This window comes from Rattus rattus, chromosome 5 (assembly GCF_011064425.1).
Source record: "Rattus rattus isolate New Zealand chromosome 5, Rrattus_CSIRO_v1, whole genome shotgun sequence".
NCBI classification, from domain to species: Eukaryota; Metazoa; Chordata; class Mammalia; order Rodentia; family Muridae; genus Rattus; species Rattus rattus.
In genome coordinates, this window is record NC_046158.1 from 53,861,753 (window position 1) to 53,880,905 (window position 19,153).

The window sequence follows — 19,153 nt, forward strand, 5'->3', positions numbered from 1 at the left end:
GCGTAGCTGACATTCTGTGTGTGTGTGAGGGGGGTGATGATCTCACACACACATCACATCACGTGTAATTTACAAATTCTAAGTATGACGTGTCGTGGCACTGAGTGAATTCACACTCACCATCCATCCCCAGACTGTTTTCATTTTCAAAATTAGAATTAGAGACTCAGCCTGGTAAGCATTAGCTCTGTTTCCCTCCCGTGTTCTGAAAAGCCCAGTAACCGCCACACCTGGTTTCTCTCTCACTGGGATGACTCTGGATCTCTGGTAGCCATGGGATCATGCAGCATCTGCCCTGTTGGCTATGGCATGTTTCGTGTAGCATGATGACTTCTGGGCTCATTCTCCATTGTGACAACTATTCTTGGTTGTCAGTTTGACTCTATCTGCAAGGAACTACAACTTGGATATGGAGGGCAAACCTAGGAGAGATTTTCTGCTTGACTTGAAGTGGCTGAATCCACTTCTAGTTCAGACTTTTGAGGTAGGAAGACACACACCAGTTGATCTGGATCTTGAGATGAGGCGGGGTTTGGGGGGAGAGGCACAGCCCTTTAATTCTGATCTTGAGGAGGGAAGACACTCGCCTTTAATCCAAATCTCCAGGCACACCCTCTGATGGAATTCTAAGGACCTAGAAGATGTCCTTTTGCTCTTTGCCTGCTTGCACTCGACTTGCTAGCACATCCATTCCTTCACTGGCATTGAGGCCTACTTCTTTGGAATTCCAGTGTTTACAGAAGACCAACTGAGACTCCTAACCTATGGGACTGAGCAATGATTAGATTCTTGGACTTTGTATTCACAGCTGGCTATTGTCGGAGTGGTTGGACTTCAACCTGTAAGTCAAATGAGAGAGAGAGAGAGAGAGAGAGAGAGAGAGAGAGAGAGAGAGAGAGAGAGAGAGAGAGATTTTGAGAGAGAGAGATTGAGATTCATTTCAAAAGTTCTATGACTCTAGAGAACACTTATTAATACATCAATGTTGTCATGTGTGATGGTTTGTATATGCTTGGGCCAGGGAGTGGCACTATTAGGAGGTGTGGCCTTGTTGGAGTAGGTGTGTCACTGTGGGTATGGGCTTCAAGACCCTAGTCCTAGCTGGCTGGAAGCGAGTATTCTGATAGCAGCCTTCAGATGAAGATGTAGAACTCTCAGCTCCTCCTGCACCATGCCTGCCTGGATGCTGCCATGCTCTCACCTTGATGATAATGGACTGAACCTCTGAATCTGTAAGCCAAACCCAATTAAATGTCATTGATAAGGCCTTGATCATGGTGTCTGCTCGCTCACAGCAGTAAAACCCTAACTAAGACATTTCGCGTGTTAGAATTTCCTTTCTCTTTAAGGCTAAGTATATTCCATTCTATGAACACCCCATACTTTCTTTGTCTATGCCTGTGTCAGTGGATATTAAGGTTGTTTCTACATTTTGAGATTTGTGACACTGGATATGAGTGTACAGTGTGTTGCAGCCATCAGTTCTTGGGGGGGGGGGTCCCCTTACCTACAAATCAAACTATTCACGTGGTAACAGTGCTTAAAAATGTTTAAGGAATAGTTGAACCATTTGATTTCTACAGCAGCTATGCCATTTTTATTTCTGTCAGCAGGGTGCAAAGGATACTCGAGAGAGATTCATAACTTTAGTCCCATCAGCAACCCTCAGCTCCAAGTGGAGAACGGTTGTTTTGACGGAAAATTCCTTCAGAAAATAGGACACCTTCAAGGCCACCTGCTGCTTGAGTAAGAATTCATACAAACTTGACAAGAATTTATGAATTTTAAGGTTTCAGAGTAGAGGGGAAAGTTTTTGTTTCCTGTTTTTGCCTGTTCCCATCATCAGGAACTGTTTCTCAGAATTCTTTTTCCTGTTGAAATGCACACTGTGGCATTGTTCAGTTCTCCCTCTTAACGCGCTAGCAAAGGTCAAAAGCCAGTGATGAATGAAAAGTGACAGACCAGCCTTGAAAATTAGTGGCCAGGGGATGGTAACAGAGTGGCCCAAGTCAGAAGGGCCTGTGGTCCATGCGCCAAGCAGAGTCATTGTCCTGTGATGCCATTATGTTAAATACGACATGGTTTCTGTTCTCAAGGTTTTCTCGGCTTAACCAGATAGCAGTCGGTATTCGTCAGGGTTCTCTAAAGTCACAGAGCTTTTGGAATGCCTCTCTATATTAAAGGAACTTACTGTAATGATTTACAGTCCGCAGTCTGCAACTACACCACCAGCGGGCAGCTGTGAATGGAAATCCAAGAATCTAGCAGTTGCTCAGTGCACGAGGCTGGGTGTTTCAGCTGCTCTTCTGCAGTAGCTGGAATCCTGAAGTAGGGTTCCAACAGATGCGCTGGCAAGTAAGTGCAAGCAGGCGGAGAAGAGTGAGTCTTCCTTCTTCCGATGTCCTTACCTAGGCCTCCTGTAGAAGGTGTGGCTGAGATTAAAGGTGTGTGCCTCATGCCTGGATTTGGAACTTGCTCTGTCCCAGGCTGGCCTGGAATTCAGAGATTGCTTGCCTCAGTCTCCTGAGACTAAAGGCGTCTATTACCTTGCCTAGACCTGAGGTTTTCATGTCACAATGCCTCAAGATCTAAATCAACAGCATGTCCCATGTCAAGATTCAGGTCAGACGCGTGTGTCTTGGAGCCTCAGGATCTGTATCATAAGTGTGCCCTCCATTTCTGGATTGTAGTGCAGTACAGATGTAGGCAAGGAGACAACCAGGAAAAGCCCTCAAACAGTCCTTTCAAAAAGGTGAGTTCCTATAGAGGCTCTAATAGCAAGCAGATGGACACCAGAACTGAGCATTCACAGACTTCCTAGGCCCCGGTTTCCTCATTTACACATTAAAAGTGCAGTGTTCCTCCCTGAGAGAAGAAGGTGTTGGGCAGTCACCTCACGGGTGGTCAGAGCCTGTCACTCCCTTCACTGCCTTTCCCTTGATGTGACAGAGAAAACTCATGGAAGGAGGTGGTCTTCTCTTTTAAAGTTTCTGACCTCAATTTTTTTTTCTTTAATATTATTCAGTTGCTTCAAGCATGGGATCTGAGTATGTTTTCTTGGGTTTTGTTCTTCTGTTGTTTTGTTTTTGGAGACAACAGAGTTTCTCTGTGTACCCCTGGCTGTCCTGGAACACGCTCACTTTGTACACCAGGGTGGCCTTGAACTCACTGACTTCCAATGCTAGAATTCAGGGCATGGGCCAACAACGCCCAGCCTCTGTTGTTGTTTGGAGACAAGGCTGGCCAGGAACTCACTATGTAAACTATGCTGGCCTCAAGCTCAGGGACATCTACCTGCTTTTGCCTCCCAAGTGTGGGCTTAAAGGTGTGCATCACCACACCTGCCTGTTCTCTGTTTTATCTTGAGATAAGTTGCCTTGTAGCCCAGTCTAGCCTCAAACCTGCAAATCTCTGAATGATTCAATTGCTACTGTGCTCAGCCCCAGGAAAAACTTTCTTTGTGTTATTTTTAACTCATTGAGAAATGTTTAAAAGGCAATGTATGCTTTGTTGATTATAAAACTTACAGCCATCTAGAGAAGGATTGTCTGGGGGAAGGGTCTCAGAGGTGGTTTAAAGTAAGAAGTCCTTCTGAATTCTCCCCATCCTAGTACTAAGATCCTGCTTAGCTTCTGAGATCAGGGGAGACTGGGTACATCCAGGGTAGCGTGGTCATAGATGCCTCCGCGTCTCCCTGACAATTATTTGAATTGTCACAAATTTCACCTCAAGTAGAAAAATTAAATTAGATTGAAAAGAAAATACAATGATTAGATTTAGGGCCATTGGCCCACTTAATAATGCATTAGTTCAAATTACAGTTTTCAGATAAATACAACATACTGTAACTTCCCAGAGATTTGTTATTACAAAATGACATATTTAAGATAGTGTTCAGAGACATCCACACGAACAATCACAAAGGAATAATTAGAACAACGACCATGTAGATCTTTGGGGGCTGACAGTGGTTAGAAGGACTAGAAGCTATGTAGGTGTGATGGCATATGATGAATCCCAGCACACAGAGACTTCTGCAGGAGGCTCTGGAGTTCCAGTCTAGCCTGGGCTACAAAATGAGACCCTATCTGAAAGCCCCAAACCAAACCATAACAACCAAACGGAGAGGCAATGTAAGATAAGGGAAGAGAAAGCCTTTGTTCTTTAGCCTTTTTACTTCAGGGAAGCCATTCATAGAGTGGAACGAGGAATTCGTTTCCTTACTGGGTCAGATCTGTTTGGTTATTTATGTTACTTCCTTTGGGAAATCTTCCATTCTCTGTCTACTTTGTTATCATTTTTACCTTATTGATTTGCAGGAACTTTTTAGGTATTAAATACACTAAACCTTTGTCAAATTAATATTTTTTTTCTAGTTGGCTTTACACTGCCTTAGATCATTTAGTTCCCAAATAAAAAATACAGAACCTTCATATTTATAATAATTCTTTTTTTGTTTTTTTTTCATCTTTATTAACTTGAGTATTTCTTATTTACATTTCGATTGTTATTCCCCTTCCCGGTTTCCAGGCCAACATTCTCCTAACCCCTTCCTCTCCCCTTCTCTATGGGTGTTCCCCTCCCCATCCTCCCCCCATTACTGCCCTCCCCCCAACAATCACGTTCCCTGGGGGTTCAGTCTTGGCAGGACCAAGGGCTTCCCCTTCCACTGGTGCTCTTACTAGGCTTATAATAATTCTTACAGGCACTAGTGCTAGGCAGACCCCAACCCAGTAGGCTGTTCTGTCCACTTTCCTGTCGGTAATACCGAGATATCACTTGCCACGTTCAGCCTGGGCTGCTCCTACTCCAGCTGGCCAGCTCCCATGGCCCTGCTGTCAGGATCCACCTTCTCCATGGTAACTTCTTCCTTCTTCCTGCTCTCTCCTCGAAGTCTCTGCCTCAGACCCCCAGGCCTGGGCATCAAAGTTCTGCCTACCTCTCATCGCCCATTTTTATGAACCAATGGTTTTAAATTGTGGAGCAATCTTTGCATTAATAAAGCTGGCATATGTGAGAATTCACTCATCCTGGGTCAACTAGACCTTGGGATACAGAAGTGAACATTACATAGCGAACAGATCAAATCTTGACGTGGGGTGAGGGGTTCAACTACCATTATTAATAAGTTAGTTTTCTACTCCAGCGCGACTCATGTTTATCTAAAGCTTTTTTCCTGACGTTTTTATGGGACTTATTTTACCTTTAAAAGTTTGAGTCTCTCACAGTATATTTGGCTCGAAGCAAGACATTCAGCTTTTTTTTTTTTCCTGATAGCTTGATAGCTCGTTGAAAATAGTATTCTCACTGATTTTTTTGTTGGGGGGTGGAAGGATCTTAGCTTTATTCCACTGCTCTGCCTGCATGCCCCGAGCTGCTTACTAGTTTGGATGTGTGGCTGACTAGAGTTTTTCTTATTTTTTAGAATAATTTTCTTCCTTTGTCTTACATGTTAGCTTTTGCACGTGGACTTTAGAATATTCCTATTATGATTCTGGAAGGTTTATATTAAGGTGTATCAACGTGTGGCCAACCAAAGGTTTTATAGTGTTTAGTTCAGTTTGAGAGCGAATCTAAATGTAAAAATCCAGATTCTTGCTCTCATCTTCTTCGCTTCCCCCCGCTTTATTCTTTCCCAGCCCTCCAAATTTGAAAGCCCAGAGCTGAGAATACAGCTCAGAACAGAGCGCTTGCCTGGTATGTGCAAAGCCCCGTATTCTGTTCCCAGCTCCTGTACCCCCATAACAAACACAAATATGAAGGCTGCACACAGCACCTGGCTGCGGTGTCCTGGAACACATCCCTCACTTTCCTTCTGAGCGGACACACTGTGGGTCCCTGTGCGGCAATGTTCGCACGCTGCAACCACAGCCGGCTGTCTCGTACCTTCTGGTCTCGCTTGAATTGTTCATACAAAGAGGAGTGTGCGAGCATTGCCTCGTGCTGGTGCTGAGGTCATTAACTGAGTGTTTGTACAGCAGTCAGAACAAAGCTGAGACATGGAAAATGCATAGTGGTAATGGCCACTTCTGGGAATCCGTATGTGTACTCGAGAGATCGCTCCTGGAGGTCCTATATAAAGGTATGGCTTTTTATGCCCTTCTGAATTGTCTTGTTTGGGGAAACTTTGGTTTTGAGACCGGATCTAATTTCAGCCTAGGATGACCTAAAACTCATTGTATAGCTCAGATGACCTCAAACTCATGGCAATTCTCCTGCCTCTTGAGTATTTGGAGTACAGGTGTGTGCCACCATACCGTGCTTTGAATTCCATCTTTTAACCACACACACAGCCTCTCCCTACCCCGGCAATACTGAGGACTGAACCTTGGGCCCCATGCCTGCTTGGCAAGCACTCTACCTCTGCATTGCAGTCTCAGCCCTTGAATTCAGTGTTTACACAGAGAATGCTCCTTAATTTCCAGCACTGCATGCTTTGGGTTTCTTTCTGTGTGTGTCAGTGGGTGTGTACTATGTGTGTGTCCATGGAAGCCATCAGCAGATGGGTGAGTGTGTACTGTGTGTGTGCTGATGGAAGCCAACAGTGTGTGTGTGTGTGTGTGTGTGTGTATGTGTGTGTGTGTGCGTGTGTGTGCGTGTGCACCAATGGTGGCCAGAGGTCAGTGTGAAGCTGTCTTCCTCTGTGTCTTATTTTGAAACAAGGTCTCTCACTGAACTGGAAGCTCATAGTCACACGCTAGAGTGGACCACTAAACCCCAAGTAATTCCTGCCTCTGCCCTCTGGCACTGGGATTGCACAGCATACCTGCCTTCTGCGTGGGTAGATCCTGCTGCCTGCACAGCAGATGTCTGACTCACTGAGCATGCTCCCCGGCCCTGTTTGAGCATTTCAGATGGACAGTTGTGCTATGCCACGCACTGGCAAGCACGTTAAGCAGGCAAACTCCAACATCAGTGAGTTGATGTCAACAAGAACAGTTTCACCATTTGCTGTTAAGCCTGCGCTGGATTGGTCGACTTTGCGTGTGGGGGTTTGTTTTGTTTATATGTTTTTACAGAAATACCACCAACTTCTAAGGACATAGTCTTACATTTCCTAGCAGCTTTCAATATTGGTAATGGATTCTAGATGAATGGACTTTGAGTCTACTAGGAGGGTTCTAGAATATTTTATTCTGACTTAGTCTTATTAATAAGCTTGTTATAAACTGTAACCATGGTTTCTCGGATCTGTTTTTCGCTTTATTCATTTATTTTATCTGCCTGTAGCTCTCTCTCCTTGTTATTGGTTAGTCAGCACCCTTTTGTTAATTTAAAGAAACGACCCCTGACTTGTTAATTGAATTATTTAAGAATACTCAGTTATGTATTCATTCTCTGGATATCTCTTCTAATTTTGTAAGCTTACAAGTGCAGGGCATTTGCTTTTATCCGATCACGTTTAGGTGTGTGAATGGCTAAGGCCGTACTTACACAGGGAAGTCACGCCACCGTATGGACAGATGGAGGAGGCTGGGGGTAGAGGGCAGGGGCGAGTGCTGTGGGTTCTGACTTTTATGTTTCCAAGTAATCTTTAGTATCATCTCTCGTTTTCTTCAGCCTAAGAGGTGCTTAGAAAAGCGTGCTTTCAGAGCCCGTTCTCGCTCTTACACTGTGATTAATTTTTAATTTATTGAATTGCTTCCCACAGTGCTATCTAAATTCAGTAATTTCATTGGGGTCTTGTTTTTGAATTATTTTTCTACCTTGTTTTCCTGTTAAAGTGTGATCAAATTTTCATGTTTGGAAACATTTTGGAAATCATTCAGCCATTGCTCAGGTCGTTGTTATCTGTAGATCTGGATGAATTCACTCCTGCTCACCCCTTTATCTCCTGGACCTTTTGTTTGCAGGAGGAGTTCTTCAATTTTGTTTCGTTTTTTCCTTCCTTCCGTCCTTCCTTCCTACCTTCCTTCCTGCATCCCCCTAACTTTTTTTTTTCATTCTGTCTATTTCTTTTTTTGGTAACCAATTCTAGCATCTTTTCTTTTTTTCTTTTATTGAAAATATTTATTTCCTCAGATAATATATAAACTGACAATGGTTTCTCCTAGTTTCTCCCCATCTCTCCTCCCATCTGGGTCCATCCCCTTTCTGTCTCTCATTAGAAAACAAATGGACTGCTAAGGGATAACAGTAAAATATAACAGGATAAAGTGTGTTTGCTGAAGAACCATGCTGCATTACATTACATCCTTTTAATTAATTAATTTAATACATTAATTAATTAATTAATTTAATACATTACATCCTTTTAATTACAAAATTCCAGTTCTGATGCCATAGCTTCAAGGTCTTAAACTGTATCCCATTGTCCCCAAACCTTAGCTCTGTCGAAGACGCTGCTCTTCTTAAGTTTTGTGAAAAGACTTGTGTTCTTCTGCAGCTCCCTCCTTTTATTTTAAATAAACTTTCTATTTTCTTTATGTATATTGATTAATTTTTCAAAGATGTTTGAGACATACACAAGAGAGAGAGAGAGAGAGAGAGAGAGAGAGAGAGAGAGACTTTGATTTTGTTTTCTTTATATGCGTCCTGATCTTTGCCAATAGATTATTTGTGTCAATTATATTTGGTTCACACTCAGATTTGCCTTTTCAAATTCATCCCGCTGGAATTTTGTTTGGTCCGATCCTCTGCTGGTTTTGAACTGACTCCGCTGCAACAACTAAGGATAACCCTTGTTAATATTTTTTTTATTCTATTTTAACCAAACAATGATAGGAACACTCAGTAGTATGCTGCTTTAAGTCAATAATATATCATCTAAGCGTTTCGTATTTTTCTTTATATTTATAATGAAATTATTCAGGTCAGATTTCCTTCATCTCTCTCAGGGAGCTGATTTCACATAGCACGCACCTGAGGAGGGCCATTTGACTTCCTTTGAACAAGGCATTTGAGTGGCACTGACTGTCATCTCTCTTATCTGCAACACTGTTAGACTCTGTCAAGGCTGTGCGCTCCTCTTTCATGGGGTCTGCTGCTCTGTCGGGCACAGTGCAGGGATTCTGAGTACTTGTATTCCCAGCCTGAAGGATGTGTGGATCAGCAGGCAAGGAGCCCGATGCTTACTCACACAGCAGCAGTGAGCTCAGGCTAAGTCCTTTCCTTTCAAATGCTTTTTTGGTCACATATAATTTGTGATGCCTATGAACAAGTTCTGCAGGTTTCCCTGATTTGGTCCTTGAGTCATAAATTATATAAATCTGAATTGTTTATCCCTCGGTGTAAATACATGCAAAAGCCACAGCACTTTATAATGCTTTCCCTCCTACATGCATGAGGGGAAAATGGGAGAAAGATGAGGGTTTCTGCTCTCATATTACTGTTATTTTCAGTTATAGTGGGGTTTTTTGCTGAATATAATAATTGTGTTGGTGATGCCTTTAAAGTGTAAGATCTTGGGTTTATACCACTGTTTAGGCAGTTTCTGAAAATGTGCTTCACTGGAAATGAAATAAATCATTCTTAGGTCGTAGTAAATTCTACACTTCAGGAATAAAGAACTCAGAACAGAATTTAAAATTCCTTTTGCAATGCATTAAAAATAGAGGAGCTACTCAAACCTTTGACTGATGCCTGGTTAGAATGAGATGTAAAAACCATTTGAAATTGATATTGGATACTTGAAATGCTTTTGTTGGGGGGCACTTTCTGTCCAAGTGAAACATTCCTTCCTGATAGAGGTTCCTTAAGATCCATGAAGTAAATAAAACTTACAAGTCTCAGGAAGTTCCTGCAGCTTACAAGATTCACCAGGCCCTTCCTCAAGGTTATGTCAGCAGTAACCTTCGTGAGGAGAGGAGACTCCCATCAGCCAAGATGCCTGGAAGCTGTACAGGGTGCTGGAGGGATCTAGTTTTCATAAACGTCATCCATGCTAGGATGGGCTTTTCGGGGGTGCAGTTGCTTTGGGTTGGTCATTTGCCTTTATGTAACTCCTCACCCATACTCCTGCCAGTAACCCCAGTAAACTCAGTTTACTTTTGACCTATCATCAGTTCCTTAGCTGAGGTGAGTTGTTCAGATAAACCTTGAAAAGTCCCACAACAGCTTTTGTTTAAAAACAAAAGAGATTCCAGACTTATAGATATCAACAATAACCTCATAATCTGATCTTGGGATGTGTTTAATTATTCATCCCTTGGCTTTCTTTTTCTTGAATATTTGCATTCATAATACAGTCAGACTGAGCATGGGCCCTTTTGTTGCAAAAAAAGTTATCCTGGAAATGCCATGTTAAATTAAAATAAGATATTAGCAATAGTATTAATGAAGACAGACAGATATGTAGATAAGTAGGTAGGTAGATTATAGATAAATAACAGATGGATGGATAGATGGATGGATGGGAACAGAAGAAGAAAGAAAAGGAGGGAACAGGAGAGGTGGGGAAGGAAGGAGGGGGGAGGTGTGTCAGAGACTAACAGAGGGCCTGAAACTTGGATTGAATTTACTTCTGAGTGGATAATGGTTTAATAAGTTGGGCCTTTCAGCCTCGTCCCCTGGGGCCCTTGAACACATCACAGAGCTGCCATACTTTTGGCTCAAGTGTTAGCATCTACTTGTAAAATATCTTGGAATGGAAAACAAAGTACTTTGAATCCAGGATCTAAATAGCCTTCTCACTTTCCTGCTTCCAGGCACCAGGGATTGGCTTCAGGGTCTTCATTCACACTTATTAGATTGCCTTCCTTGAATAGATTAGACAATCATCTTGTCAGATGCTGGCTTATTTAACTGCCTTTTGCCAGTCAAAGATGAAATCTCACTGCCGTTGAACAAAAGAGCTTTTGGCCCTTTGAATTCGTGATTTACAAAGGCTAATTTTGCTCTGAGACTTAGTGTTATAATTTGGATGCTAAGCAGGAAATTTAAAATTCTAAGAAAGCATTACAAATTTCAGTCATCAGAATACCCAGGTTTGCAGGTTCATAAAAGAAATAATTCTCTTAATTGTTGAGATTGTTCTCTTTGAGCTAATAATTAATTAACTAAATTAATCTGGGTTCAGATTGAACCCCGAACCTTGCTCCTCCTTGACATGGGCTCTACCACTGAGCTACCTGCCCCGCCCAAGGGATTGCTCTTTGATTATTGTCTGTAAATAGGTGATCACTAAAATTCTAGTGAACACATTCAGGTTCATGCGATTTGTTGGCATAATCTTAGAAATTCAATGCCTGCGGGCATCTACCAAATTCCGTACACACACAGAAATTTCAGAATCCGTGTGCGAATCATCCTAAGGATCTGTACCACCACCAATCACAGCTTGCGTCTCCAGCCCAGAGGTCTCAGAGCCCCAGACCTGCACTCCTAAGTGTGCCTTCTTCCCTCCGTAAATGCAGATTAATTCCCCCCTAATACGGTGATTGCTTTTTCTATTTGCTTTGTTTATAGGAAGTTTGGACACATCATCAGTGGCCAGAGCTTTCCGAGTCTCGTCCGATCCGAGGGAGATGGACTGAAGCCACAGACTGTCTGGTTCTTTGGGAGTTGGAAGGAGGATTGGGATGATCTCACGTGCACATCCCTAGACTAATTGCAACCATGAGTTCAGACGAGAAGGGCATATCCCCTGCTCATAAAACATCCACTCCGACCCATAGAAGTGCCTTGTCGTCAACATCTTCTCAGAGGGAAAGCAGACAGGTAGGAGAAGGTTTTAGTGTTTTTTTTTTAATCGTTTTCTGCCAACAGAGCCCCATTTGGATGGCATGGATGGCTGAGCCTGAAGGTTTGCTGTGAAGTGCTTGTGCCACAGGTCACTCCCTTATTTTGTGTAGCTGTGCTTGATAGTGAGAAGCTGTTACACTGGCTTCTCTGTCTTGTTTTGTTCTGGGTGTTGTTGTTGTTGTTGTTGTTGTTGTTGTTGTTGTTGTTGTTTTGGATTTTCTGGGGGAAGGGAGAGGGATGGACTTTGGGAGTGCAGACCATAGCATGGAGCAGGGTTTCTCCAGGAAGCCTGGTGACCTCCTCACTGTGGGCATCTGGCTGTGGAGCCAGCATCAGGACCATCAAGACTGTGATGTTCAGGTCTCTCTTCATGGACGTGCAAAAGGACCCCAGGACCATCAGGAGACTTTCTGTAAGACTGACAGTGCTCTACAAGCCCTAACCCCTGAGAGGCTCTGTGGAACCTGGGCTCTGTCACACTCAATAATTTGTAAGCAAATAAAATCGTAGTATCCGGGAACTGTGAGCAGCATGGATTGAACAGTTTTTAAAGGCAGCAGTGGAAGCGAGGTGTCGGAACTTAATTATGGTAGAAAACACCTACTGTCTCCTCTGATCCTGTCTGTAAAGTTCCTTTTGTTGGCAATTGCTGCGTTCATGTTTTGGGGACCACCTTGCTGTCAGGGTTGTGTGGGGATCCGTCATATAAATGCTGGCCACTGACAGAACAGTGAGTGGTATTTCGGCGAGCACAGATAGGATTAATGGTTTCCCATAACAGTGTGTCTTGTGGTAGTAATTTGTGGAAATTTACAAGTACGTTGTCAACCTTTTATGGGACTTTTCCTTTGTGAATTTTTTTTTTTTTTTTTTGCTTTTCCTTTTTTGTTTTCGTATCTCACGTGCCTGGTTGGTCTGGAACTTTTTGTAGACCAGTCTGGTCTCGAACTGTCAGCCTCCGGGTGTTAGCAACTACAGGTGTTAGCCATGGTGCCAGACTGTGCATCAGCCACCAGTAATTCTCATTGTACATGCATTTTAAATGGATAACTCAGATATGGATTCACAGCAGTGGGAATGCATTTCTGTGGGTGCCATTGAGAGAACCCCCAACCTCACAGCCCTCTGAGCACACCCCTGCCAGTTACAGTGAGAAATTCTGGGGCAGCCTGTACAAGCCGGTGATTTCTTATGTGTATATTTTTGACAGACCCTAATGCAGATATCTCTCGTACATGGTCCTGGGAAGTTTTTAAGGATACCCATGTACTATGTCAGAAGTACTTCTGTCATTAACTAAGCCTGTGATTGCCGGCTGCTCTATTATTTAGTGCTATGCATTTGTCGATTCTCGTAGACTCGGAGTACTGTGAATGAGAACGCTTTGTGCACAGATGCCCTCTGTATTGGCAAGTCCACCCTCTGCCTCTCTGTTCTTTCCTGTTAAGGACTCTCCATTTTTCTCTTCCTCCGAGCATTTAAACTGAGAAATCGTAAGCCCGCATGGCCTTCGTGGTTGCTAAGGGGCAGGAAGGGATTGATCCAGCTCACCCTGGAGACCTGTAGTAAATAAAAGAAAGACTAATGACTGCTACAGAAACAGCTGTCAGGCCTTGTTGATCTGCCTGCTGCACCTGCGCTCCAGGCTTTGTATGCAAAAGACCAGGGACACAGGAGACCCTGGCCTGGAACCTAAAGGTAGAAAGGATGACGTCTGGTGGGCTTGTGAGTGGAAAGTCCAGTGATGAAAAGAAGGTGCGTAAACTGATCATGAATTTTAGACAATAGACACTATACCAAAAAAAGGCTGCTTTTGTTTGTTTGTTTTGGGACAGGGTACCACTATGCCACATGCCTTTAACCCCAGCATTCTGGAAGCTGAGGCAGGCAGAGCTCTATGAGTTCAAGACCAGCCTGGTCTACATACCGAGCTCCATGCTAGTATTAATTTTTCCAGGTGCCTACTAATTGTGAAGGTGACAGTTTACTTTTGTCCCTATGTATCTCAACAGGTGGAAACACTCCCAAAGACATTCTTCTCTCCTTGCTTACTGACTGCTATTTTGTATCTATACATCTCCCTCAAAGAGGAGGATGATCAGGAATAAAGACAGATCCCTCTCCCCCTTGTCTCAGTCACTACCTAAAACTCACTGTAAATGTCGAGAACGTGGAAGTTTGACATGTGCAGTGGTGTGGTGTGGTACTTCTTACATGCATCTATGTAGTATAAGGACCCAGAGAAAGTGTCATAAATTGGTCTTCGCTCGATCTTCTCTTCCTCCTGGTTGTGAGCCTTGTCTTTAATGGCTGAGCCATCATCTCTCCAGCCCCTGATCTGACTGGCATCTATGCAGATACTGCTGTGTCGCACAGTCCACCTGTCTTTCTCCTAGTCACATGAGTGAACGATATAGCACACAGCAGAGAATGCAGTAGTCCTTTAATGCACCTTATTTAGTTCACAGGTTCTAGGTGCAAACTGCTGAAGGTCTGCTTAAACATTTCTGCTTAGACGTCCCACTCTCGGACTCTGACATAATCCAACATGTGTAAACCAGTTTGCTATCCTCGGTGACGTGGCATTTACCCTATGCCTTTCTCCTTGGCTTCACGCGCAGTCCATAGAATTAACTCCATAGATTGTATTCTTCCTGTAGAGTATCATTTCCTTTCCTTCCTACTGTCCACTCCCCAGCCCAGACTCTGGCCACCTCTCTCAGCCACTGCTAAGGTCACTGGCCTCACCAGCACCTTCAGGACCTCATCATTTCAAATTCCTTGAATATGGCAAAGTCATGAAACCCTCCAGTGGCTTCCTGTTCCCCACACAGGTAAAGCCAGATTTCCTTAGAGGTTGGATGTCCAGAGGAGACTGTAGTCTGGTGCAGCCCCATTGCACAGCACTTACATCGCCTGCTGTAATTCGGAACTCTGCCCCATTTGTATCTCTTTCTGTCTCTGCCCCATCTTCCCCCTGAGCAGAGTCCTACCCCCGCCCACTCCCACGCTCGAATACTCCATTGGGATCAAAGACTGGCTCATGGGACATTCTCACTGGCCATTCAGAATGACTTCCCTGTCTCCTCCACTGACCTTGTCACGAGGATTTTGGTGGTTTGCTTTGTTGATCTGCCTGTTGACTTTCATCGTGTCGTAAACTTTTCTAAGCGGTGTTTTTGAAGACCCACATTGATATTAGTCTTGTCCTTTTTTTAATTACAAATTTTCTACGCCAGATTTATTTGCCTTCCTCTCTCTTCTTCCAGGATAAATAAAACAGAGAACATCTGTGCAGAGTAGCACTTGGCTTCCTTTCCTGCCTCTCAGTGCTGTAGTGCAGCAGATGAAGGATGAAAGGCGCTGGGGACATAAAGAGACACAGTGTCTGGGCTTTTGCTAAGTGTTTCCTGCTCCAGTGAAAGGATCAGGGCTCCACTTAGTCCTTAAGAAGCTTGAAGCCGGGGTTGGGGATTTGGCTCAGTGGTAGAGCGCTTGCCTAGGAAGCGCAAGGTCCTGGGTTCGGTCCCCAGCCCCCCCCCAAAAAAAGAAGCTTGAAGCCTTCTGTACCTTCTCTGCTAGAAGTTCTCCTCCACTCTGTTGCTAGATGGTAGGACACCTAATGCAATTGCCTCTGTGTGTGTGTGTGTGTGTGTGTGTGTGTGTTCAGCCATATCTCACAAGTGTCACCAGATAAGCATGCCGTGAGACTTAAAAATGCCAAAAAGATTAACAATGGAGTTTATTAGACATCTAAGGCTTTCTCATAAGCGAACCTTCTGCAAATAAAACTTGACCCTGGAGGTGTATGGAAATAAAGGTTTTTCTTATTAAGTAATGAGAGAAATGCTAAACAAAATTTCCTTGGTGCTGTAGTAAGGTTACTGTTAAGTTCTGAAATAAAACCTCTAGATAGTCGAACACTTCTAGTAGATCTCAAAACTTCTTTTTCTTAGAAAAAGCACCCAGATTCTTATAAACTGAAAGACATAAAGCCCCTGTGCCCTGATCAGTAGTGGCTTCTAGTTTAGATGGGGGCATTTTCTACCCGATCAGCCAGAGTCCTTATCTGTCAGTTATCTCAGTATTTATTCTTATGGACTGCCTGGTTCCTGAAAGATCTGAAATTTGTGGTCTTTGACCCGGATGTCAGTAGGCCTGTTAAGTAACTTACTTAGGGAGATCCCCCATGATGCTAATGGATCTTAAGGGGTCCCAAACCAAATTTTTCATTCTCCTCTCAAAGCTGCCTCTGTCCAGTTTCCTCCTCAGGAAATAATGATTCTCATTTCTATGGATCTATCCCGACTCCTGGAAATATCTATCACTCATCTGATTCCCACCAACAGAGACCACTGAAGATTTTCCTTCCCCTGGGGTCTGGCAGCCGCTTTCCCCTCCATTCTGGTCTGAGCCGCCACGTTTCCTCGTCTGGATTGTTTGCCGCAACTTGGTCTTCTGGTTTCTACCCTTCTCCCATCACACGGGGCATTCTTTACAGGATAATCAGAATGTTCCCTTGGAAAACCCTTCTCCACCCAGCCCTGTAGGAAGTATGTATGTATAGAGATGTTTGTATGACTAGGTTCTCATGTGAGTATGCATGTGGACTTTCGGTGCAGGCATACATGTATGTTTCCATGCGTGTGGATGGAGGTCAGGGGTCAATGCCGAGTGTCTTCCTCTGCTGCCCCACACCTCAGTTTTTGAGACAGGGTCTCTCACTGAACCTGAAGCTCACTGATTGGCTAGACTGGCTGGCCAGCGAGCTTCAGGGATGTGCTTTTGGCCTCTCCCAGCATTGGGATAACAGCCACAGGGCGGGGAACTTATTCTGCTGTAGCTCAGAACTGAGAACCAAGAGTTTCGTGCTTCTACAACAAGCCCCTGATCAACAGAATCCTTAGATTAGCTACCTTTCTTGTTGCTAAAACAAAATCCCTGACAAGAGGCAAGGTAAGAGGAGAAGGGTTTATCTTGACTTACCGTTGTAGGGGAAGAGTTTGTTATGCAGAGAGGAATGGAAGGTGCTCTTCAGCTTCTCTCTATCAAAGACTCCATGGATGGGATGGTGCTGCCCACAGCAGAGTGTCCTTCCTTCTTCACTTAATCCTCTGAACACCCTTTAACAGGCCTGTAAATGATTCTAACTCCAGTCACACCGACGGCGAACACTAGCCGTCACATATGAGCATCCAGAATTTTCTTGTGTATTTTCAAGAGCAGAATATTTCAAAACCAACAGGAGCCCTTTCAGTTGGTGCCGAGTGGTGATGTTTGAGGCCATCCCCAGCAGTGAGCCAGCAGGGCTACACGCTGCTCTAACCGGGTTCTCAGTAAGACTCTGTCCAATAGCTGAACCAGCACCTTCTGCCTCTGTGGAAAGGCTCCTAGAACCTAAATGTACTGGGTTTTCATAGCATAGGTTTTCCTCTTGGACAGACAGAATGATAAAAACATCTTCCTTTTTATATGTGAATGTGTTGGAAAATGTCTCTTCTGACTATGTCCTTGGAGCATCTTCCGTGAGGAAGCCAACTTTCTACTGGCAAACATAGGATGCCTCTTTTATAAATATGAATCTTGTTTCCATCATTCAGTTGTGCAAAATATAATGTTATCTCAAGCTTACAAATGTTCTAATCAAAAATATTAACATTTGTGTGGGATCATGTATGAAGGTGTGTGTGTGTGTGTGTGTGTGTGTGTGTGTGTGTGTGTGTGTGTGTGTGTAGGTACATGCCTATGTTACTGTGCGACATGTGTGGAGGCCTGAGATCAGCCTCAGGTGCTTTCCTTGGGAGCCAAGCATCTTGATTTAGGAGACAAGATCTCTCCCTGGAAATTGGGGCTCCCTGATTAGGCTATGCTGGCTGGACAGTAGGCCCGGGACACCCTCCTGTCTCTGCCTCCCAGCACTGGGATTACAAGTGCACACCACGCTGCTAAGCTCTTCTCATGGGTACTGGGAATCAGTCACAGGCCACCATGCTTGCACAGTGATTGCCTTACCAACTGAGCCGTCTGCAGCCGCAAATGTTGTTTCGGGGGAGAAAACGGTAAGGATTCCCACTTTGACACCTATCCTCCAGGTTAAGCCATTTCAAGTCTTATCTGTGGGGAACAGTTTAACATGAATTCTTGCACCTCTGTAGCATACAGTGGCCCTGCGGCTGTGCAGGTTGACCCTGAAGCCCACTGTCTGGACAGAAAGATCACAAACCTGATTTGAGAATCTATGCTGTCCTCACTAGAGTGATGTGAAGGACTAAATCTTTAGTACTGAGTGTTAAAAAATTCTTGATTTTCTTCCTATTTAAATTTAGCCTTTTGTGATCTAGGTATTGTGTGTTGTTCACTTTCTAGGATTTATGACCAGTATCAATAAGAAAGTGGCATTTCTGTTTATGGCCACAATGCCCAGTCTTACCTGATCTTAGATATTAAGATGGCTTGGGCCTGGTTAGTATTTAGTTGGGAAAAAAAATATTTCCTTTGTGGCAGTTCATTCTGGAGGCAGGTTTTGGTTCAGGTGCCTCTTGGTGAGTTGGGAATTCTGGAAAGTCTGGATGTTCTGGAGTGAGGCAGTGTCCGAGGAGGTAGCACACCTCCACCAGGCGATGCTGCATGGAAGCTCTCTGTGGGGAGGCTGGCCCTGAGGACCTTTTCCAGAGAAATAAAACATGGCACAAATAGTACAAAAAGTGAGTGGTGAAGACAGGGTTCAGTCTCTGTTGGCCTTGCTCTGGAGGCCCTACCCTGGGCACTTCATGGTTTGATTGGTCTGTTTGTTGCAAAACCAGTCAGGATGGATATCCAAATATTAGAGAAGAACTGTGCAAGCAACATGTGTCAATCACCTCTGGGTTAGTGTGCCCCCCCCATGTGTTCTCCTAAGCATCAGTGGTGATGTTCATATCTTCTTTAGCCTAGTAAACTAGATTAACACTCATAGGTGTCATGAGCATAGCTGTTCTAGAAAGGGAGTGCTACTTCCTGAACTTTCTGTATATTGCTAAATTAGCTTCGGAATGCAAACTTTTGATCATTTGCTTGTTTACTGAAAACTGCAATTAGCCTTTTTTTTCCCCTTTAGAACTAATGAGCAGCCCCCCAGCTTTCTCGTCCCCACCACTTGGAGATCCCCACCATTGTCACATGCTGTTTACCGCACACGTTCAGTACATATGACACGTGCTAAAACAGAGACCACTGGGAAGAAATTTGACACCTGGCACGCAGCCGCTCAATACCCACAAATGATTCAGAAATCATCATCACTGGGTAAGGGGCTGCTGCTGTCCCTGGCATGCCTGCAGGGCCCTGCTGGTCCTTCAGGTCCGCCTTTCCCTGTTTTCAAGTAGCCTGAGCTCACTGGTTTCCTTTTTACAGCAGCAAATCCACCTGTCAGATTCAAGGTTAACATGGCTTGTTAGCTTCTTAGGCAGAGCACCAAATAGATGGTGTTAGC

At 44.0% G+C, this 19,153-nt stretch overlaps 1 protein-coding gene across 2 annotated transcripts in view; it reads left to right on the forward strand.

Annotated features, from left to right (window-relative positions):
• The window catches only part of Osbpl6 (oxysterol binding protein like 6), a 96,565-nt gene that overhangs the window by 12,784 nt on the left and 64,628 nt on the right, over window positions 1-19,153 (forward strand). Inside the window, exon 2 of one of the 2 annotated variants that reach the window (XM_032903529.1) lies at window positions 11,407-11,658. In XM_032903529.1, the coding sequence (XP_032759420.1) occupies window positions 11,557-11,658 (102 nt within the window). In that variant the 5' untranslated portion in view covers window positions 11,407-11,556. Of the gene's footprint in view, window positions 1-11,406; window positions 11,659-19,153 lie in introns of those variants that run through there. The other variant, XM_032903530.1, reaches the window with a different exon arrangement.